This window comes from Hylobates moloch, unplaced genomic scaffold, assembly GCF_009828535.3.
Source record: "Hylobates moloch isolate HMO894 unplaced genomic scaffold, HMol_V3 SCAFFOLD_5, whole genome shotgun sequence".
In the NCBI taxonomy this organism is placed as follows: Eukaryota; Metazoa; Chordata; class Mammalia; order Primates; family Hylobatidae; genus Hylobates; species Hylobates moloch.
In genome coordinates, this window is record NW_026652280.1 from 82,675,229 (window position 1) to 82,698,563 (window position 23,335).

Sequence of the window (23,335 nt, forward strand, 5' to 3'; positions counted from 1 at the left end):
GAAGGAAAGAAAGAAAGGAAGAACGAAGGAAGAAAAGAAAGAAAGAAAGAACAAAAAAAGAAAGAAGAAAAGAAAGAAAGAAACAGAAAGAGAAAAAAAGAGCCTTTAATTGGTGATTGGATCATAAAGGCTCTGCCCTCATGAATGGATTAACCCATTCGTGGATTAATGAGTTAATGAATCAGTGGTTTATCACAGGAATGGGACTGGTGGTTTTATAAAAAGAGGAAGAGAGAACTGAGCTAGGACACTCCGCCTTCTCACTAGGTGATGCCCTGTGCTGCCTCCAGACTCTGTAGAGAGTCCCTACCAGCAAGAAGACCCTCACCAGACGCACCCCCTTACCCTTGGACTTCTCAGCCTCCAGAACTATAAGAAGTCAAATCATTTCTTATTAATTACCCACTTTCAGGTATTCTGTTATAAACAGCAGATGATGAATTCCTCTTTGCAATCAGTCAAAAGTTTCATTATTTTGAGACTTATTAAATGCAAGCAAGTTATATATTTCTAGTGAATTAAAACTTTTATCAGAATCTTTTTGTCCTCTGAAGCCTATATTTTCTTTTTTTCTTTCTTTTTTTTTTTTTTTTTTTTTGAGACAGAGTCTCGCTCTGTTGCCCAGGCTGGAGTGCAGTGGCGCGATCTCGGCTCACTGCAAGCTCCGCCTCCCAGGTTCACGCCATTCTCCTGCCTCAGCCTCCCGAGTAGCTGGGACTACAGGCGCCCGCCAACACGCCCGGCTAATTTTTTGTATTTTTAGTAGAGATGGGGTTTCACCATGTTAGCCAGGATGGTCTCATCTCCTGACCTCGTGATCCGCCTGCCTCGGCCTCCCAAAGGGCTGGGATTACAGGCGTGAGCCACCACGCCCGGCCTAAAGCCTATATTTTCTTATATCAATATAGCTACACCAGCTTTTAGTTAGTACACCAGTTCCTAGTTTGTATTTACCTAGCATATCGTTTTTATCCTTCTAATTTTTCAATTATATGATTAAAGTCGATTTAGAAGCCTTATTTCAAATCTCAAGTTCAAATTTCAGATTTTTTTTGCTTTGTTTTTTTTAAGACCAGACTTTTGCTGTTGCCCAGGCTGGAGTGCAATGGCACGATCTTGGCTCACTGCAACCTCTGCCTCCCGTGTTCAAGCTATTCTCCTGCCTGAGTCTCTCGAGTAGCTGGGATTGCAGGTGTGCGCCATCATGCCCGGCTAATTTTGCATTTTTAGTAGAGACGGGGTTTCTTGATGTTGGTCAGGCTGGTCTCAAACTCCCGACCTCAGGTGATCTGCCTACCTCGACCTCCCAAAGTGCTAGGATTACAGGCGTGAGCCACAGTGCCCAGCAATTTCAGATATTATTAAAGATGTTTGGTAAGTTTTTTAACACACAGAAAGTACCAGAAAATCTAGTATAGTGCAATAACTACCCACTGCCCCAATTAAAAACTTATTACTTTGCCACATTTGCTTTATCTGCATCTTTTTTTTTAATTAGGGCATGTGCTTGCATAAGCCTAATGCCATTATCACACTTAATAAAGTAAATAATTCCTTCATATTCTTTAATATCCAGTCCCTATTTAAAATTTTCCAATTATCCCAGATAGCTCTTACAGTTTTCACATTTACTTGTTTTGCATGTAACATTTCTATCTAGGGCAGCTTTCACATATCCCCGATTTTTCTCCTGGATAACTTTTTAACACATCAGACCAGTTGTCATGCAAAATGTCTATCATTTCCATTTCAGTCTTAGTGTGTGCGTGTGTGTGTGTGTGTGTGTGTGTGTATGTGTATATATATTTTTTTTTTTTGAGACAGTCTCGCTATGTTGCCGAAGCTGTTCTCTAACTCCTAGACTCAAGGGATCTTCCTGCCTCAGCCTCTCAACTAGCTGGGATTACAGGCAGACACCACCGTACAGATTTTATTTATATTTTATCTATGTTTTTATATTTTGAATGTATCAGCTGTAAACTGTATTCCCTGGATTTGTTTTTTAATCCAGTGTAATGTTTGCCTTTTACTTTGCAAATTTCGTCCACTTAGGATTACTTATATATTTGGAATTAGTTCCTCCATTCTATTTTTTTTATTTCTATACATGTCATCTGCTTTATGTAATTTTTTCTCATTTATTGTGTGGTTTGGTTTTGGGTTTTTTTGTTTTGCTTTGTTGTTGTTTTTCATTGAACCAGGTGTTTTTATTTTGCCTCCTTGTGTTTGTTTTTCTCATTCCTTTTTCCCCCATAATTAGTTTGGAGGTTTACATTCTATGTGTCCTCCTCACCTTATACCATGTGAGAGAGAGAGCTTCCAAAGACCTACTGCTTGTTGACCTGTGTCCCTTAAGTTTGGGGAGCTCGAGAACTGGCATTAAGTGCTACATCTAAAGAGCTTGGACAAAAAAAAAAAGGAAACTGTACTGAAAGAAAATGATTCTTCTATCAACACTAGGACATGAATGGGCAGGTGTTTACCCTACACCACGTGGACCCGGCAGGAAGGAGCTGGCATGGAGCCCTTTGTAAATCCTGCCCAGGCCTCCAAAAGACAGAATTGTCCCCAGACAACCTGGAGATGAAGGAAACATTCACAAGCAAGTAGGGAAGCATCACCCTGTGGAAGGAAGGACCGTCGGCCCCAGGGGAGTACATCTGAGGAATACTCAGAAAAAAACCCTTCAGAAAAATGGTCACTTTGGCCAGGCGCGGTGGCTCAAGCCTGTAATCCCAGCACTTTGGGAGGCCGAGGCGGGCGGATCACGAGATCAGGAGATCGAGACCATCCTGGCTAACACGGTGAAACCCCGTCTCTACTAAAAATACAAAAAATTAGCCGAGCGTGTTGGCGGGCGCCTGTAGTCCCAGCTACTCAGGAGGCTGAGGCAGGAGAATGGCGTGAACCCGGGAGGCAGAGCTTGCAGTGAGCCGAGATTGCGCCACTGCACTCTAGCCTGGGGGACAGAGCAAGACTCCGTCTCAAAAAAAAAAAAAAAAAAAAACAGAAAAATGGTCACTTTGAACACCTGCCAAGCCCAGCAAGCAACAGCTGCAAGACCTCAAATGACCAGCCACACAACATGGCACCTTCTCCCAGCCTGACCTGTAAGGGCTCAGCAGCAGGGACATCAGCCATGAGCCCAGCCACACCCCTAACCCACTAAGCTCTCAGGCAACATTTGCACCATGTGACCCACCGTCAGGCATAGGCGATAGGTCTAGTGGAGATCACCTGACCCGAAGGTAGCCAATGGGAAAGTTGAGTTATCTGGAGAACTGAGCCAATCAGATTCTCTCCTGGACATACCACTGGGAGGGTGGACCCACAGACAGCGGGGAAAGAATCTGAGCCAATGTGGGAGGAGAGAAGCAGACAGGAAGGTGGGTCAGAGACTTGGGGATCATGGCAAGCAGAAGCGGTGAGGAAGCAGGAGTGCCAAGGAGATGGAAGCAACAAGGCAGAGGAAAGACGTGTAGAGCAGAGGAAAATACGGGAAATTTTAGTAAGATTGGCAAGCACCCATACTAAATTTCCTTATAGCCGAGGACTTTTTTTTTTCAACTCGGCTGAACATCTACAGACTCCAGCTGCTGAGTCTCAGAGGCCATCCTAGATCTGGTTCCAGGCCAAGGGTCCCGGCTGTCTGTTGGTTTCTGTTCTTGTGTATTACGTCTTTCTGTCTCCCTTCCGCCCCACATGTATTCTGACGACCAGAAACGCCCTCTACTTGAGATAACTGGAGTTGGACTCTGCTACCTGCAATGCAAAGAACACAGCACGCAAAAAGAAAGTGAAAGAAAATCCCTGACCAGGAAGAGAGCCCGGCTGTTCCCTGAACAGACTTCACACCAGGCAGTTCTTGCTGCATTTCCCCGAATAAAATCCTCCCTCGTTGTGCTTTATTTTATTCTGTGGAAATAAGCCTTATTATAAATCACAATGAAATCCACAAACCAAACCCCAAACTCTCTAGCAAAACAAGACCCCCTTGATGTATAAAGTCATCGCTGACAGGACAGACTTTTTCAGTTATTGCTTTTGTCGCTTGTTTCTTGAGAACATGACTCCAATAAGGCTCATGGCTGCCAAGCCCATTCCTGCAACGCTTGCAGCGACGATGACATCTCTGACCTGCAACAAAGAAGAGGGTGGGTCAGACTCTGTGTCAGGATTCAGAGTACAGGCTGCACATTCAGCAGGAACATTCAGCTCGGGATACCTCACATGCCCCTTGGCCTCCCTGGCCAAACTAAGGAGTCAACAAACATTGGTAGGGAAGAGGGGAGGAGAGGACTGGATGGGGAAAGAATTTATGGCTGGAGCCAGCTGGCCTGAAATTTACATGGAACCAAAGATGGAAAACCGGATTCACCATGTGGGTATTCAAAGCATATAAATCCTCAGAGCATGGCTGTGGAAAGGACAGGGAGCTGATGCCAGGATGGTCAAGATCTTGGCTGGCCAATGGGGAGCTCTAAAAGCAAAGATGGAGTCAGGGAGGAATTGTTATTGAGTAGTCAGTAACCTATGACCTCCATAAAAGCAAGGAACTCGACTGTCTTGTTCATCACTGTATCCCCAGTGCTTGGTCCTGCCAGGCATGGAGGATGGAGGTATTCTTCACGTGTTCTTAAATAAATGACTCAACTATAAATAGTAGTGATGTTATACTTAGAATTATTAGGATATCTGACTTGTTTGTAGTAGGAAAAAAAGTGTTTCAAAAGTAAAATAAATTTCCGGGTAAAAATTGAATATATGTCCAATTTTACTGCCTCCTGAAACTCAACTAAAAGTAAACTAAGGCATTTGTTTAAGGCATAATTTCAAAAGCATACAGAAAACACTAAATCCTAAGGCAGCAGAGGAAAAAGCTGAGGATAAACCCTAATTATACAAAAGAATACTCCAAAAGGATCACATATTAAACCCAGGTACCTCTGGAAGTGGGAAAGAATGGGAGAGAGCTTTAGCTGGTCCCTGAACCTCCTCCCTGACCCCCAAAAGAAGTCTGAAAGTTTATTCTCTGCAGAGAGTACAACAGAAGGCTTAGGGGCCTAGAAACCTAGAAGCACATGTGAGAATGTGGGTATTATACCACAAACAAGGGATTGAGAGACTGTAAACATGCTAAATGTGAGACTCCCAGACCTCCTACTCCTCTCTGTTCCCAGAACTTTACCCTCCACACAAGACTCCAGAAGACTTTTCTGGGGAATCTGGCCAAATGCAAACAACAAAAGATACCAATACTGGGAATTTCCAAACAGCCCACCCAGATCATCCTGCAGTGCAACTCAAATTCAGCAAGCCACTGCCCCGACACCCACCCCCACTCACTCAGAGCTCCATCCAGTAGCAAACCCCCACTTTTTTTTGACAAACTGAAAACTGTTCAGCACAGTATGAAAGAGGTGAGATGCTCGGCTGGGTGTGGTGGCTCAGGCCTGTAATCCCAGCACTTTGGGAGGCCGAGGCAGGTGGATCACTTGAGGCCAGGAGTTCCAGACAAACCCAGCCAACATGGCGAAACCCCATCTCTAAAAAAATACAAAAATTAGCCAGGCCTGGTGGCACATGCCTATAGTCCCAGGTACTCAGGAGGCTGAGGCAGGAAAATCACTTGAACCCAGGAAGTGGAATTTGCAGTGAGCAAAGATTGCACCATTGGGCTCCACCCTCAGCAACACAGCAAGAATGAAGTGAGGTACTCTGTTTATATAAATCATAATTAAGTGATGTCAACAACACAATGATTTTACAGTATACATTAGAGGCCAGTATATATAGAGGGTAAGAGAATAGTAACAAGGAAAACATAGGTAGAAAGAATTAGCATCTCTTTCCTAACCTATGAAGTTGAATAATAAATCTTGGTCAAAATAATTTCCTGATAGTAAGACAGTGAGTATATTAAGTGTATAAAACAGAAAAACCAAAATTATAAAATAAGAAAGATGGCTTTATACAAGTACCACTTGACAGAAGTCTTATTTGTAATTTCTCTTGGAAAAAAAAAGAAATGTTTAAAATGCTTTAAGGATTCTAAAATAAAAAGAAGCAATACATATTTAGCTTAACAAATTTAAGAGCAGAAATTGTATTTAGATGTTGTAATTTAAAAACCTAGGGCACACAACATTTAACAAACAGACCTTGTTTTTAGGATATAATTTGTTAACTATTTTAGTTTACACTAAGTAATATGAGTTAGTTTTCTTTGAATTCAACTGAACATGATGGCTGGCAAGTGCACTTTTTTTTTTTTTGTCTTTGAGATGGAGTTTGCTCTTGTTGCCCAGGCTAGAGTGCAGTGGCGCAATCTTAGCTCACTGCAATCTCCGCCTTCTGGTTTCAAGCGATTCTTCTGCCTCAGCCTCCCAAGTAGCTGGGATTACAGGCGCCTGCCACCACACCTGGCTAATTTTTGTATTTTAGTACAGATGGGGTTTCACCATATTGGCCAGGCTGCTCTCGAACTGCTGACCTCTTGATCCACTAGCCTCGGCCTCCCAAAGTGCTGGGATTACAGGCGTGAGCCACCGCACCCAACCAGGCAAGTGCACTTTTAACCACAAGCATACAACCAACATACCAAACATCTGAAGAAAGCCTCTAAAATTGAAGACAGAGACAAAAAAAAAAAAAAAAAAAGCAATCTGGAGAAACAGAAACCATATCTAGAAAAGAAAACATCCTTTTAAAAACTATTGCTTCTCAGTCTTTTGGCTAAGATTAAGTGTAAAAATTATCATTGGCGAATAAGACAGCATATTGCATCCAAAAGGAAACATCCTTTTAAAAACTATCATTAGATCGCTTCTCGGCCTTTTGGCTAAGATCAAGTGTAAAAATTATCTTTGGAGAACAAGACAGCGTATTGTATCCAATAAATAAGAATGTGGTACTATAAAAAATAATGGAATACTGAGAAAATAAAAACGGTTCATAGAAAATAAAAATATAGTCGAAAAAACAAACTCAATAGAAAGGTTGAAAGATAAAGTTAAGTCAAGGAAATCTCCCAAAAGGAATAGCAAAAAAATAAAGAAATAGAAACCAAAGGGGGAAAGAAAAAAAAAAAAAAAAAACAGAACAATCCAGCAAGGTGCAGTGGCTCATGTCTGTAATCCCAGCACTTTGGGAGGCCAAGACAGGCAGATTGCTTGAGCTCAGGAGTTCGAGACCAGCCTGGCAACATGGTGAAACCCCATCTCTACTAAAAATACAAAAAATTAGCCAGGCATGGTGGCAGGCACCTGTAATCCCAGCTACTCGGGAGACTGAGGCAGGAAAATTGCTTGAACCTGGAAGGCGGAGGTTGCAGTGAGCCGAGATGGTGCCACTGCACTCCAGCCTGGACAACAGAGCAAGACTCAGTCTCAAAAGAAACAAACAAAAAAAAAAAACAAAGAAAAGAAATAGTGCTCTGAGTCCCATCTTAATGGACAAAAGTAGACCTACACAAAGGCACATTACTATGAAATTTTATAACATTGGGTAAAGATATTACAACATTTAGAGCAGGGAGAAAAACAGGAAATGGAGATAAGATCAGGAATCAGGGTGGCTTCAGATTTCTCAAAAGCAATTCTGGAAGCAAGAAGACAATGGAGCAATGCCTCCAAAACTCTGAAGTGAAACCATTTCCAACCTAGAATTCTATACCCAGACAAAGTATCAAATCGAGTGAGAAGGTAAAATGACAAATAATTCAGACATACAGGGTCTCAAAGAATTTACCTCCCATGCATCCTCTTACAGAAAGCTGCTGAAAATGGTTCCCCCAAAATAGAGGAGTAAATGGAGAAGGTAGAAGACATGAGATAGAGAAAATGGGCCTTCTAATACTAGAGAGACTAGAAGGGAATCTCCCCAAATGACAGTGAAGGGAGATTCCAGGATAACAACTTAGTACCAGGTGTAAAGAATAACTGGTAGGCAGAATGATAAGCCCCAAAAGGTGTCCATGTCCTAATTTCAGGAATCTATAAATATATCAGGCTACATGGCAAGTAAGAATTAAGCTTACAGATGGAATTAAGGCTGCTAATCAATTTACCTTAAAATACGGAAATTATCGGCCGGCCGCGGTGGCTCACGCCTACAATCCCAACACTTTGGGAGGCCGAGGAGGGTGGATCACGAGGTCAGGAGTTCGAGACCAGCCTGGCCAACATGGTGAAACCCCATATCTACTAAAAATACAAAAATTAGCCAGGTGTGGTGGCAGGTGCCTGTAATCCCAGCTACTCAGGAGGCTGAGGCAGGAGAATCACTTGAACCCAGGAGACAAAGTTTGCAGTAAGCCAAGATTGCGCCACTGCACTCCAATCTGGGCAACAGAGCAAGACTCTGTCTCGAAAAAAACAAAAACAAAAAAAAGAGGAAATTATCCTAGATTATTCAGGTGGGCCCAATGTAATTACAAAGTTCCTTAAAAGGTAGAAGACAGACAGAAGAGTTAGTGTCACAATGATGCAATATAAGACTCAACCAGCCATTGCTCTAGCTTTGAAAATAGATGGGGACTATAAGCCAAGGAATGCCAGTATGTTGTGAGAAGTCAGGGACCCCGAACAGAGGGACCAGCTGAAGCCGCAGCAGGAGAACATAAATTGTTAAGATTTCATGGACATTTATCAGTTCTCAAAATTAATATTTTCGTAATTTCTTATGCCTGTCTTTACTGCAATCTCTGAACATAAATTGTGAAGATTTCATGGACTTTTATCACTTCCCCAATTAATAATCTTATAATTTCTTTACTTTAATCTCTTAATCACGTTATCTTCGTAAACTGAGAATGTACGTCACCTCAGGCCCACTATTGTATAAATTTATTGTGAAATATGTGTATTTGAACAATATGAAATCAGTACACTCTGAAAAAGAACAGAATAACAGCGATTTTCAGGGAACAAGGAAAGATAACCATAAGGTCTGACTGCCTGCAGGGTCAGGCAGAATAGAGCCATATTTTTCTTCTTGCAGAAAGCCTATAGATGAATGTGCAAGTAGGAGAAATATAGCTGAATTCTTTTCCCAGCAAGGAACAACCCTGGGGAAGGAATGCACTCCTAGGGGTAGATCTATAGACGGCCACTCTGGGAGTGTCTGTCTGATGCGGTTGAGAGAAGGACAGAAATACGCCCTGGTCTCCTGTAGTACCCTCAGGCTTACTAGGACTGGGAAATTCCAGTCTGGTAAATTCTAGTCAGACTGGTTGTCTGCTCTTGAACCCTGTTTCCTGTTAAGATGTTTATCAAGACAATGCATGCACAGCAGGACATAGACCCTCATCAGTAATCTAATTTTGCCTTTACCTTGTGATCTTTATAGCCCTTTGAAGCATGTGATCCTTGTGACCTACTCCCTGTTCGTACACCCTCTCCCCTTTTAAAATCCCTAATAAAAACTTGCTGGTTTTATGGCTGGGAGTTGTCATCATAGTCCTACCAATATGTGATGGCACCCCTCGAGGCCCAGTTGAAAAATTTCTCTCTTTGTATTCTTTCTCTTTATTTCTCAGACCAGCCAATACTTAGGGAAAATAGAAAAGAACCTACGTTGAAATACTGGGGGCTGGTTCCCCCAATACCAGTAACCTCTAGAAGTTGGAAAAGGCAAGAAAATTGATTCTCTCCTACAGACGCTATAAAAGAATGTCAATGCTTTGATTTTAGCCCAGTGAAACTCATTTTAGACTTCTGGCCCACAGAACTGTTGATAATAAATTGTGGAGTCTTAAGCCACTAACTTTGTACCAATTTGTTACAGCAGCAATAGGAAAATAATGCACTTATCAATCCAGATTGGAGCATTGTGACTCCAGAGCCAAGCATGTTGAGGACTGCCATAACGATTATCCTCTCCCATTGTACTGTGTTTCTAACCTAAAGCAACTTCTGGAGGATGTGATCTACCTAAATAAGAGAAAGAGCAAAGAAACAGAAAACTAAGAGATCACAGAATCAGAGAACGCAATCCAAGAGAATGAAAGGAAATTCAAAGGATGACAGCAAAGAGGAGTCGAGGATGCCAGCCATGCAATTGGCCAAGGAGCAACCAGCACAGAAGGAAGAAGGGCCATCTCTGGGATAGATGTGTCCAAGCAAAATAAACAAGAACTGGTAGGTTACTTGATGTGGTTTCTCTTGTGGAGAACAGTACTGAGAGCTAATTGGATCATGTGGGAAGAATTGACAACAGGTACAAAGAAAACTCAGCAATGAAAGGAAGTAATAATTATCATCAAGAAAAAAGAACTCCCTCCACTTCCCTCCCAAAACAGAAAGGAAACTATCACAATTCACCACAACACTCAGCTGTGAGTTTTGTCATCATGAGTTCTGGCTGCTGAGAGATCAGTTCTGGGCACTTTGTGTTAATTACACTGCTGTTTCCTGAGGTTAAACACAGCTATGTGTTTCCTGACATTAAACACATTTACGGCCCAGATAAGCCGTGGTAGCATCAAGATACATATACATTTTTAACCACTGAAGATCTCCAAACTCTTCTCAACATTGGTCACAAAGAAGTTTTAACAGATGGCCAGGTACAGTAGCTCATGCCTATAATCCCAGCACTTTGAGAGGCCGAGGCAGGCAGATAATGAGGTCAGGAGTTCGAGACCAGCCTGACCAACATGGTGAAACCTCGTTTCTACTAAACATAGAAAAATTAGCCGGGCATGGTGGCACGCACCTGTAATCCCAGCTACTCAGGAGGCTGAGGTAGGAGAATTGCTTGAACCCGGGAGGCGGAGGTTGCAGTGAGCTGAGATCGCACCACTGCACTTCAGCCTGGGTGACAGAGTGAGACACCATCTCAAAAAAAAAAAAATGTAGTTTTAACAGACAGAATTCATGATGACCAAAGTTTGGATGGAGCTACCAACCTGAGGTTTGACTGCTGCTAAGTCTTTAAATGCTCCTCTGAAAGGCAGTTAGGCATGGTTTTGTGGCAGCCATGATTCTGTTGGGTTCACTTGCTAGGGAACCTGCATAAAATCACTTGTATCCAGCATTTTCCTTGCTAAGCTCTGTGTCAGGGTAGGAGAAATAGTCTGCAGATAATGGAGGAGGAACAATATGTCCTAGTTCTTTATAGAACCTCATGGTGTGAAAACAAAAGCTGATGCAACTGGTTCATACAAAAGATATTTTGTCAAGGAAAACAACAATAACCTCATTGTTTGTGGCCATGCTTTGTACATAGTCAAAGAGTATGATTAAACACAAGACTGTTGGAAGCTAGTTAGTCCTAATAGAGCAAACTTGATGGGAAAAACTCTCTCTCCAGGAGTCAGTGCTACCTTCAGATGCCATTGATCATTTTCATGTTGCAAGACTGAAAGGTCCAGTCCAGCTGCTGTGTTGTTATTACAGGATTTCTGATCATGAAAATGGACTACCTGGTGTGTGTCACAGGTCTTAAATCAGGATATTGTGAAAGAGAAAAGCTGTCTCTCATTAGAAATATTAAGAAGACTGTTTTTTTTTAAGTGGGCAAACAAATTCTACCAGACTACAGACATTTAGACATTTATACTACAAAGCTCTTCTGAGTTAAGCCCTGATTTAGGGAAATCTGAATCATTTCTGGAAAAAAGAAAGTGCTAATATGCTGCCTTCACTTTCAACAATGTTATAGGTGGATTAAAGAAGAAGTGGAGAGAGTAGTGTTATTCTGAAAGCAATCAAATTTAGACTGTTAGAGGTTACAATATAAGAATGGTTATGAAATAGTTGTATATTTTCCAACAGTGATCAAGTATACAAAAAAATAAATAAATCATTTAAAAAGAAATAAAATATTTGTATAGAAATTTGGTTTCATTTACAGTAATTTCAAAATAATACCCCACAATTTATCCAGATTTATGTAATATATGTATTGCCACCAGACACATCTTCCATTTCTATTTACCTTAATATTTTCTCTCACTCAGACTAGACTTCATTGTGAGTACAGCTTCCGGTTGCTTTTTTTTTTAAGTACTATTCAGTATGAAAGTTTCTTTACAAAACCCTACTAAAATATATCTTTTTTGAAACCTAAATATTTTTAGGTAGGTGGAAAGTAGGAGAATCTTTTTTTTAGAATATTCTTAGGCATGTAAACCACAAATTACATTTTAGTTTAAATTCATTGTTTCCCTTTCTTCTCAGGAAATTTGATTAATCATAATTTTTTTTTTTTTTTTTTTTTTTTGAGACAGAGTCTTGCTCTGTCACCCAGGCTGGAGTGCAGTGGCACAATCTCGGCTCACTGCAAGCTCCACCTCCTGGGTTCACGCCATTCTCCTGCCTCAGCCTCCCAAGTAGCTGGGACTACAGGCCACCATGCCCAGCTAATTTTGTTTTGTAGTTTTAGTAGAGACGGGGTTTCACCAAGTTAGCCAAGATGGTCTCACTCTCCTGACCCTGTGATCCACCTGCCTCGGCCTCCCAAAGTGTTGGGATTACAGGCATGAGCCACCACGCCCGGCCATAAACATTCTTTTGAAGGAAAATCTAGTCTGCTTCAACGAGCTCAGCACAAATAAACATAAAGACTGATCAGATTCCTAAACAAACAAAAATATCCTCATGAGTTAAATGAAAAGGAGAGTCACTGCACTGACAGTGCTTACAAAGAAAAATACTGGTGGACATTTTCCAATTTGTACTAAATCTATCATCTCCAGCAAGATGGGGCATGCATCGAAGTTCTTTTTTGTTTGTTTGTTTTTGAGATGGAGTTTTGCTCTTGCTGCCCAGCCTGGAGTGCAATGGCACAATCTCAGCTCACTGCAACCTCCACCTCCCGGGTTCAGGCGATTCTCCTGCCTCAGCCTCCTGAGTAGCTGGGACTACAGGTGCGCACCACCACGCTCAGCTAATTTTTGTATTTTTAGTAGAAACGGGGTTTCACCATGTTGGCCAGTATGGTCTCGATCTCTTGACCTCGTGATCCGCCCGCCTCGGCCTCTCAAAGTGCTGGGATTACAGGCATGAGCCACTGTGCCCGGCCAGAAGTTCTATGTTAATTTGACACACAGCATGTGTCAGTGATCATTACTTACCTAAGTCACTAGTTCTCAACTGGAGACAGTTTTTCCCTTTGGGGGAAATTGTCTACAGACATTTTTGGTTCTTACATCTGATGGTGGGACGCTACTGGTATCTAGTGTGTAGAGGCCAGGGATGCTGCTAAACATCCTACAGTGCACAGGACAGGACACGACAATGAAGAATTATCTGGCCCATAATGTCAATAGTGCTGAGGCTGAGAAACCCCTATCCTAGACCAAGAAATGGAAGATGAAATCTTTAGAAGCAGTAGAGATGGCACCTCTGTTTTTGTTGTAGAATATTCTGGCTTCATTTTCTGTGATGGGATCAAGTAGAATTGTTCATGCTGTTTCATTGTTGTGTTATCATTGTTTTGCCTCTTTCAAGTGAATGGGTAGATGGGTAGGGCCAAAGTCACAGGAAGAAAAGTGTTATGTGTTCAATTTGCATTGTTTCATTTTGCAAGTGTTAAATTATTGTTTACACAAAGAATAATGGTATAAGACATTTCTTAGTTATTTTACTATCTCAAGATTTGGAATTTTATTTAATTACTCTAAATAGCATTTGTGGCCAGGCGCAGTGGCTCACATCTATAATTCCAGCACTTTGGGAGGCTGAGGCAGGAGGGTTGCTAGAGCCCAGGAGTTTAAGAACAGCCCAGACAACAAAGTGAGACCCTGTCTCTACAAAAAACACAAAAATCAGCCAGGCATGGTGATGTGCACCCGTAGTCCCAGCTACTTGGGGTGTGTGTGTGTGTGTGCGTGTGTGTGTGTGTGTGTGTGTGTGTTTTGAGAAGCAGTTTCGCTCTGTTGCCCAGGCTGGAGTACAGTGGTGCAATCTTGGCTCACTGCAACCTCCACCTCCAGGGTTCAAGCGATTCTTGAACCCTGGAGGTGAAGGTTGCAGTGAGCCAAGATTGCAGCCTCCTGAGTAGTTGGGACTGCAGGTGCCCGCCATCACGCCCAGCTAATTTTTGTATTTTTAGTAGAGACGGGGTTTCACCATGTTGCCCAGGCTGGTCTCGAACTCCTGGCCTCAAGTGATCCACCTCAGGCTCACAAAGTGCTGGGATTACAGGCATGAGCCACTGCACCTGGCCTAGTCCTAGCTACTTGGGAAGCCGAGGTGGGAGGATCACTTGAGCCTGGGAGGTTGAGGCAGTAGTGAGCTGAGGTTGTGCCACTGCACTCCAGCCTGGGCAACAGAGGAAGAACCTTTCTTTAAAAAAATTAAAATTAAAAATAGCATCTGTTCCTAATGACAATGTATTTTGCTAATTATGTAACAATTTTGTGTTGACACAAAATTCTCTACTTATATAAACTTATGGACCTCTTCTTTTTTTGTTTTTTTTTTTTGAGATGGAATCTCTCTCTGTTGTGCAATAGCACAATCTCAGTTCTCTACAACCTCTGCCTCCTGAGTTCAAGTGATTCTCCTACCTCAGCCTCCCGAGTAGCTGGGATTACAGGTGCCCACCATCACACCCAGCTAATTTTTGTATTTTTAGTAGAGACAGGGTTTCACCATGTTGGCCAGGGTGATCTCGAACTCCTGACCTTAGGTGATCCACCCATCTCGGCCTCCCAAAGTGCTGGGATTACAGGCGTGAGCCACCACACCCGGCCAGACCCATGCTTTATTCTATTAATAACTGCTGAAAGAATAACTGAATGAGATGATTAGGATATATTTTGTAAACCTACCAAATATTCTTAATGTAGAACTCTGGATTTCAAAAAGTATCTTATTGCTTCCCAAGGTTGTCTTGTACTCTGTATTTGGAGTTTATTGCTGCATAGGGGCATGAGTTTTACCATGAGTAAGTAAACACCTTGATTGTGACGCAAGATCACCAATGATGAAACTCAATTTTTTATCATGTTTGTCTTTCTTACGCTAATATTGTCACTGCTAATTCAAAAAAAACACTTCTATTATACCTAAATCTGTCAATAAATGTTCATTTTCAAATTTAAAAAGATACATAAATGGGCCAGGCACAGTAGCTCACGCCTGTAATCTCAGCACTTTGGGAGGCAGAAACAGGCAGATCACTTGGGGTCAGGAGTTCCAGACCAGCCTGGCCAATGTGGGGAAACCACATCTCTAATAAAAATACAAAAATTACCCAGGTGTGGTGGCACATGCCTTTAGTCCCAGCCACTCTGGAGGCTGAGGCAGAAGAATTACTTGAACCCAGGAGGCAGACGTTACAGTGAGCCAACATCACACCACTGTGCTCTAGCTTGGGTGACAAAACAAGACTCTGTCTTAATAAATAAATAAAAAGATACATAAATAGAAAACAAGAGAGATTAGATAAGAAAATCAGCAGAGCAGTCTAGGGGTCCGACAGCCTAATAATAGGAGTGCCAGAGAATACAAAATGGAAAATTTCCAAGAACTAAAGAAAGTGAGTTTCCAAACTGACAGGAGTCACCAAGTACCTGCCATTATACATGAAAATAGACCCGTGCAAGGTAATAAAATTTCAGAACACTGAGGATGAAGAGAAGATTCTATACAGTTCTGAAAAGAAAAAATAGATCACATACAAACAATAAAAAATCAGAACAGCTTCAGACTTCTCTACCGCAATAGCAAAAGCTAGGTGATAATAAACCAATGCCTTCAAAACTCTGAAAAAAAAATACTGTTTCCAACCTTGAATTCTATACCCAGCCAAATGATTAATCAAATGTGAGGATAAAATGAAGATATTTTCAGGCATGCAAGATCTTTTTTTGTTTGTTTTTTGTTTCTTAGGTTTTTTTTGTTTTTTTTTGTTTTTTTTTTTTTTTTGACCAAGTCTCACTCTGTCGCCCAGGCTGGAGTACAGTGGCATGATCTTGGCTCACTGCAACCTCTGCCTCCTGGGTCCAAGCAATTCTCGTGCCTCAGCCTCACCAGTAGCTGGGATTACAGGCGCATGGCACCATGCCTGCCTAGGGATCTTTTTAAAATGTACCATTTCTCAGTAAACTATTAGGGGAAGTAGTCTACCAAAACAAGGGCATAAACCAAAAAAGAGAAGGATGTGAACTACAGAGGATAAAACCATTAATACAGCAGGGAACTGAAAGAAATTTCTAGGATGCTAGTAAAGAGAGATACCAAGATGACAGCCATGCCTCATCAAGTGTGACTCAAGAGACAAATGTGGCCGGGCACAGTGGCTTATGCCTGTAATCCTAGCACTTTGGGAGGCTGAGGCATTAGTATCATTTGAGCTCAGGAGTTCAAGACAAGCCTTGGCAACATAGTGAGACTTCATCTCTATTAAAATAAAAAACAATAAAATAAAAAAAATTTTTTTTTGAGACTGGGTCTCACTCTGTCGCCTAGGCTGGAGTGCAGTGATGTGATCTTGGCTCACTGCAACCTCTGCCTCCCGGGTTCAAGTGATTCTCTTGCCTCAGCCTCCTGAGTAGCTGAGATTACAGATGCCCACCACCATGCCCAACTAATTTTTGTATTTTTAGTAGAGATAGGGTTTCACCATGTTGGCCAGGCTGGTCTCGAACTCCTGACCGCAAGTGGTCCGCCTGCCTCAGCCTCCCAAAGTGCTGGGATTACAGGCATAAGCCACTGTGCCCAGCCACATTTGTCTCTTGAGTCACACTTGATGAGGCGTGGCTGTCATCTTGGTATCTCTCTTTACTAGCATCCTAGAAATTCCTTTTAGTTCCCTGATGTATTAATGCTGTGCCCGGCCTAAAATAAAATTGTTTTAAGAAAAGAAAAACAAGAGACAAATGTTTTGAAGGCTGTTATCCCCAAGAGATAGATGTGGTAAGTGCCAACATCCCCTGGTCTCCTGCTTTCACCACATCACCTTTTTAACCTGACAATATTCAGGCACTAACAAAGTTTTTCTCATGGCCCTGCCCACTGATTCCCCAGCAGAAAGCTCTTATCAACTCTCGGGGAAGCTGAAGCCAGAACATGACCAACAGACTACAATCTTCACAAACATTGGCAATACTGCCCTTTCTTTACCTAGTTAGCTGTGTACCACCTACTCAATTTCTAAGTTGATCACCTTTAACATTCATATATAAATAGTTGTTGAACATTAATAACCAACTGATTGAAGAAAAAAATAAGAGGATACCCATTCAAAGGTAACAAATATCCCACTGTAGACAGGTATAGGAACTGCCTAACAAACATGAGGATCGGTGTAGTAAGCACAGCTGGTTATCAGCAGTGTGAAGAGAGTAAGAGTGATTCCTATAGGTGGTGTTAGTCAATGTCTTCCCATTCAAGTCGCTATGGCCCACAGAGGCCAGTGGACCTGGCACTGGATGAGTCAAGCAAAAAAAAAAAAAAAAATGAGGATAATTATGACTATTTTTACTACTACAATGTATTCAGTGTGCTAAGAATAAACATGCTCTTATTTAATTCACATGATAATCCTCCAAGATGAGTATTATCATTCGTACTTTACCAAAGCGTAGGGAGCTGGACTAACTCTCCTGAGGTCAGACGGTGGGCAAAAGGCAGAGACCAGGTCCAGCCCACGTTGGCCTGACTCCAGGAGCCCAGGCTCTTAACCACCACACTGACCAGGGAAGAAGAAATTGGATCTCAAAAATAATAATAACAAAAGTGAACAGCCTGATGGATCTTAACCTAATCATTCATTGAAAAAAATATGTATTCTTTTGCATCAACAGCCATGTAAGAACCTTCCCAATGTTGTTTTCACCTATGCAAAAAAAAAAAAAAAAAAAAGATGGAAGTGGCTGAAAGGGAGGGGGAAGAAGTACAAGAAAATGGGAGGAGAAAAAGAGAGTGAAAGGAGAGGAAAGACAAAAATAAAATCAAGTAGGCCAAGTGCGGTGGCTCAAGCCTGTAATCCCAGCACTTTGGGAGGCCGAGGCGAGCGGATCACGAGGTCAGGAGATCGAGACCATCCTGGCTAACATGGTGAAACCCCATCTCTACTAAAAATACAAAAAATTAGCCGGGCGTGTTGGTGGGCGCCTGTAGTCCCAGCTACTCGGGAGGCTGAGGCAGGAGAATGGCGTGAACCCGGGAGGCGGAGCTTGCAGTGAGCCGAGATCGCGCCACTGCATTCCAGCCTGGGGAATAGAGAAAGACTCCGTCTCAAAAAAAAAAAAAAAAAAAAATCAAGTAAATGAACAAAACTGCATCCCCTAGGGTCTCCCAGATTCACCCTTAGGGTTCAGCCAGGCTGAAGACAGCGTTGTTTATAAGCATGACTGGGCTATGCCACACAGACCTGGTCTTCAAATCCCAACTCTGCTAATTATCTGCACAAGAGAAGACAGGTACCAGGTCTGGAGACTCAACAAAGATTTTTTTGATGAAATGAATCGCTGTAGACAAGTTACTTAAGCTCAGTTTCCCAATCTGTAAGGTAGTGGGTCCTAAAACCTGCCTTTAGGGCTGGGGAGGGCCATCTCAGGGACAGGTGGCCAGGGAGGGCTTGGCAATGGGAATGATTACCATGTCTGTGACTCCTTTCCTTGGCCACCCACCGCCGCCCCCAACTACACTGATCTGCATTGCCAACTTGCCTCTCTCCCTACCCTTGTCCCCACCCCAACTGTGACATCCTCAGGGGCAGTAATTCTGTCTCTGCTATTTTGTCTTGTTCATGCCTCCGTAGCCATGCCCAGCCTCCGTCAGCAGAGGGAATGGTCTGGTTCCTGGGGAAGGTGACACGGGCAGAGGACGCACCTGGTCACTGCGGGCGACTCCATAGCGCAGCTCGTTCACAAAGTGCTCGCAGTTCTCACTGGTCAGCTTGTAGAGCACCTCCTGCCCCACCAGCTCCTCTGCCCGCTGGATGATTTTGCTGCAGGGCAGCGGCGAGTACTTGTCATCGTGTTTGTTGTTGACTTGGTACTTGTCACTCCCGGCCACATCATACAGCAATTCCTTCTTCACGATGGCCTTGTCAGTCAGGGCGGACATGACACTGGCTGCACCAGCTCCTGCAACCTCACCTGCAGATCCACAAAGAGGAAACAGAGGGATTGGTCCTGGGAAGGGCCACGGAGGCTCTGAGCTGGGCCCCAGCCGGGTATCTGCCCTTGGCTCCATCCACAAAGGATAAGCAACATGTGGAAGACTCAGACGCATGGCTGTGGGCCTTGGGGGAAGGTGTGTGTGGTCTCTGGGCCCTGGTTTCCTTATCTAAAATGAAAGGGAGTGAAGTTCCATGATTTACTGTGATTTTTTGTCTTACTCTAGAGAAGCTGGTCTTCTATACCTCATGACACTTAAGTGGCCCCCTTGGTTATGCAAATATGAGCCAAGAGCATACTCGTCTACCTGGGAAGATAAGGTGGGAGCCTTTTATGATGGCATCAGGGCTACACCTACTTGACCACACAAAGCTGCTTACTGCAGAAAACATGGCTGGGTTTTCCAGAGTCCCAGCCCTTCTGGAAACAAAACGACCAAAACACACAGCTGTCCCCCTAGCTGTGATGCTAAGGAGGCTTAGTGGGTACATGGGCACAGCCCAGGCCAAAGCTCAGGGCAAGGAAGGACCACAAGGCTCCAGAAATGAAATGATCTTGAAGACAAGGAGTCCGGGTTCAACATGAAGACCAGGATGGTGGACAGGGAAAGCTGATGCCGACACAGACTGGGCATTCCTCCCAACCCAAACAACCTGTACGGCGCAGGGAGAGGCATGCACTGAGTATGACGATTGAAAAAGTGGGTATGGGCTGGGCACAGTGGCTCACACCTGTAATCCCAGCACTTTAGGAGGCCAAGGCAGGCAGATCGCTTAAGCCCAGGAGTTTCAGACAAGCCTGGGCAACATGGCAAAACTCCATCTCTACAAAAAATACAAAAACTAGCCATGTATGGTGGTGTGCACCTGTGGTCCCAGCTACTGAGGAGGCTGAGGCAGGAGGATCACTTGAGCCCTGGAGGTTGAGGTTGCAGTCAGCTGAGATTGCGCCGCTGCACTCTGACCTTGACAATAGAGTGAGATCTTGCCTTAGCAAAAAAAGAAAAAGAAAAAGTAGGTATGCACTCAAGGGATGGGCCTACGCACCCAGGGAGCACGTCAAAAGAGGTTCACTCTCACTCTCCTCAAAGAGCCACTGTGACCCTGTCAGGGTTAAGGCCCCCGGGGTGCCACAGCAGCACCCTGTTAAACTGGATAGGACCAGTCTTCAACAATGACATCTCTGTGACAGCAACAGCAGGAGAGGCCGATTAGATTTCAGGTCCTGCTCTTCTCAGCTTTCCAAAGACCAATAAACCTTTTCAGCCTGCGTGCAATGCCTGCGTGCAATGCCAAGATATTAGAAATTTAGGGAATTCAGACTTTATAGGAAAAGGGCACATGATGCTTGGAAGATTCATTGAAGTAAATAAAAGAGAGGGTGCCTTATTGGAGCCCTGAGTTTGTGGGGAGGATGAGCTCCTGGGGCCCACCCCGCCTCAGCTCCCAGGCAAAGTGGGTGACAGCACTGGGACTTGGAGGAGGCAAGCAAATTGCCTAGAGCCCAAAATTTAAGAAGGCACCAAATCTCAGGGCCATGCAAGTGCAGAGTCAACAACCAAGAGTGAGGACTTCCTTAAACTTATATCTAGATGCCACCCAGGACAGGGGTACCCTGTGCTCAAGCTGGCAGTGAGAAGCTCTGGGTTCGACCCCAGCACATCACCGACCAGCTGAGTGGTCTGGACCTGTCACTTCACTTTGCTCCAGAAATCCCCAAATACACACTAAAATTGATGCACAAATACATATCAATACAGTAATTTAAAGTTCCTTCTTTTTTTCTCATTTTGAGACAGAGTCTCACTCCATCACCCAGGCTGAAATGCAGTGGTGTGATCTTGGCTTGCTGCAACCTCCTCCTCCTGGGTTCAAGTGATTCTCATGCCTCAACCTCCTGAGTAGCTGGGACTACAGGTACACACCACCACGCCCAGCTAATTTTTGTATTTTTAGTAGAGATGGGGTTTCACCATGTTGGCCAGGCTGGTCTCGAACTCAAGCCTGGTCTGAGCTCAAGCAATCCACCCACCTCGGCCTCCCAAAGTTCTGGGATTACAGGTGTGAGCCACCACACCCGATCTAAAGTTCCTTCTTTTAAAAAGTGAGTCTACTGGCCGGGCGCGGTGGCTCACGCTTGTAATCCCAGCACTTTGGGAGGCCAAGGCGGGCGGATCACGAGGTCAGGAGATCGAGACCACAGTGAAACCCTGTCTCTACTAAAAATACAAAAAAATTAGCCGGGCGTTGTGGCGGGCGCCTGTAGTCCCAGCTACTCGGAGAAGCTGAGGCAGGAGAATGGCTTGAACCCAGGAGGCGGAGCTTGCAGTGAGCTGAGATTGCACCACTGCACTCCAGCCTGGGTGACAGAGCAAGACTCCGTCTCAAAAAAAAAAAAAAAAAAAGGGAATCTACTGAAGAAAATACGAAGTGAACAATCACAGAAAGAGCATGTGGATATGGCAATCCATCAGTGACTGAATTTTGGGATAGCTTGGACTGGGCAGTGCAGCATTGTGGCTAAGGGCACAGAATCAAGTCAGACTGCCTGGGTTTGGGTCCTGCCTGCACCCCTTACCATTATGCAACCTTGGGTAAGCTTCTTAACTTCTCTGAGTCCCCCATTCCTTGTAGGATAGAAACAAAAATAGTCCCTACTGCACAGGCAGCTGTGAGGATTAAAGGGATTGGCCACAAAACATGCTTTCACCAGTGTCTGGCACAGGGCAGGCACTTCAGCAAGTTCATAAGCTTCCTTCTAGCTCTAATTTCTACAGTTTTCTCAGCAGCAGAAGGTCAGTCCTCCTTGCCTCATCTATCCCACATGACTCCTGTGAAACTCGAGTGAGATGCAGGCAGAAGCATCTTTTCCTTTGAAGGAGCATCACTGACCCGATGGTCTGTGACACACTTGTCCACCTGTCCACCGGGGTGTTTGTCATGCCTTCCCCCACCCTCTGTCTACCACACACACCTGCTCAGTGCAGCCAATCAATACTGAGGCCCCACTAGGTACCGGGCCTTGTCCAAGGTGCTGAAGGCAGTGACATGCTCTGGGCAGCAGGCCTGTCCTCAAGCAATTCCCATGCTACTGAGAAGATGCTGACAATGAACAAATACACAAAATAAGATACTTTCAGGTACCAACAGACACTATGGAAAGACAGAGTGGAGTGACATGGCAAGGATGACCAGGAGAGGCTGCCATAGATCAGGTTGGGGAGGCCACCCCAAGGAAAAGGCGTCTGAGCTGAGGCTTGAATGATGAAGCATCTAGAGCAGAAGGAACAGCAGGAACGAAGTCTGCAGGGAGAACAGAGCTTGGCATGCCAAGAGGCAGCAAGGAGGCCAACATTGCTGGAGTCTAGAGACCAAGCAGGGGAGAGGAGAAAGACGAGGCCCAAAGACACAGACCAGGCCAGACCAGGCCGGGTCCTACAGGCCACAGCATAGACTTTAATGTTTTGTTTTGGTTTGGTTTTGGTTTGGTTTTGGTTTGTTTTTTTGAGACGGGGTTTCACTCTGTCACCCAGGCTGGAGTGCAGTGGTGCAGTCTTGGCTCACTGCAGCCCCTGCCTCCTGCTCGTGCATCAGCCTCCAAGTAGATAGGACTACAGTGGCGCGTCACCATGCCCGACTAATTTTTGTATTTTTAATAGAGACGGGGTTTCTCCACGTTGGCCAGGCTGGTCTCAAACTCCTGATCTCAGGTGATTCACCCACCTCGGCCTCCCAAAATACTGGGATTACAGGCATGAGCCACCGCACCTGGCCCTTGATTTACACTTTCAAACAATCACACCACCTGCCCATGAATGAGGAACTAGCCGTGAGTGGCAAGAGGCAGAGAGACCAGCCAGAAGTGGCAGTACCACCAGGCGAGGGAGGGTGGTCGCTCATACCAGGGTGCTGCAGTGGGAATGGTAAGAAGTGGTCAGAGCTGGGGTCTGTTTCAGAGAGAAAGCCAACAGGATTCCCTGATAGATTAGACATGGGTTGGAAGGAATAGAGAATGACTCCTAGGCTTTAGGCCTGAGCAGCTGAATGGTGTCTTCCACTGGAGCCTCCCATTTGGGGCAGATCAAGTTCAAGATGCCAGGTAGACACTCAAGTGGAGTTACCAAGTAGTCAAGAGGTTATGCAAGTCTGAAGCTGAAGGGGGATCTAAATTGAGAGTTTGAGCTTAGGAGACATTGACAAATAGAAGGTATTGGAAGCTACGGAAGCCAATGAGGTCACCTGAGCTTGATTTAGGGAA

The 23,335-nt window shown here is 44.0% G+C and overlaps 1 protein-coding gene across 1 annotated transcript in view; it reads right to left on the minus strand.

Annotated features, from left to right (window-relative positions):
• Positions 1 to 3,895: 3,895 nt before the first annotated feature.
• The window catches only part of PLAAT3 (phospholipase A and acyltransferase 3), a 39,813-nt gene continuing 20,373 nt past the window's right edge, over positions 3,896 to 23,335 (minus strand). Inside the window, exons 4-5 of the mRNA XM_032153156.2 lie at positions 18,789 to 19,057; positions 3,896 to 4,137 (exon numbers count right to left, since the gene is read on the minus strand). Of these exons, the coding sequence (XP_032009047.1) occupies positions 4,036 to 4,137; positions 18,789 to 19,057 (371 nt within the window). The 3' untranslated portion in view covers positions 3,896 to 4,035. The remainder of the gene's footprint in view (positions 4,138 to 18,788; positions 19,058 to 23,335) is intronic.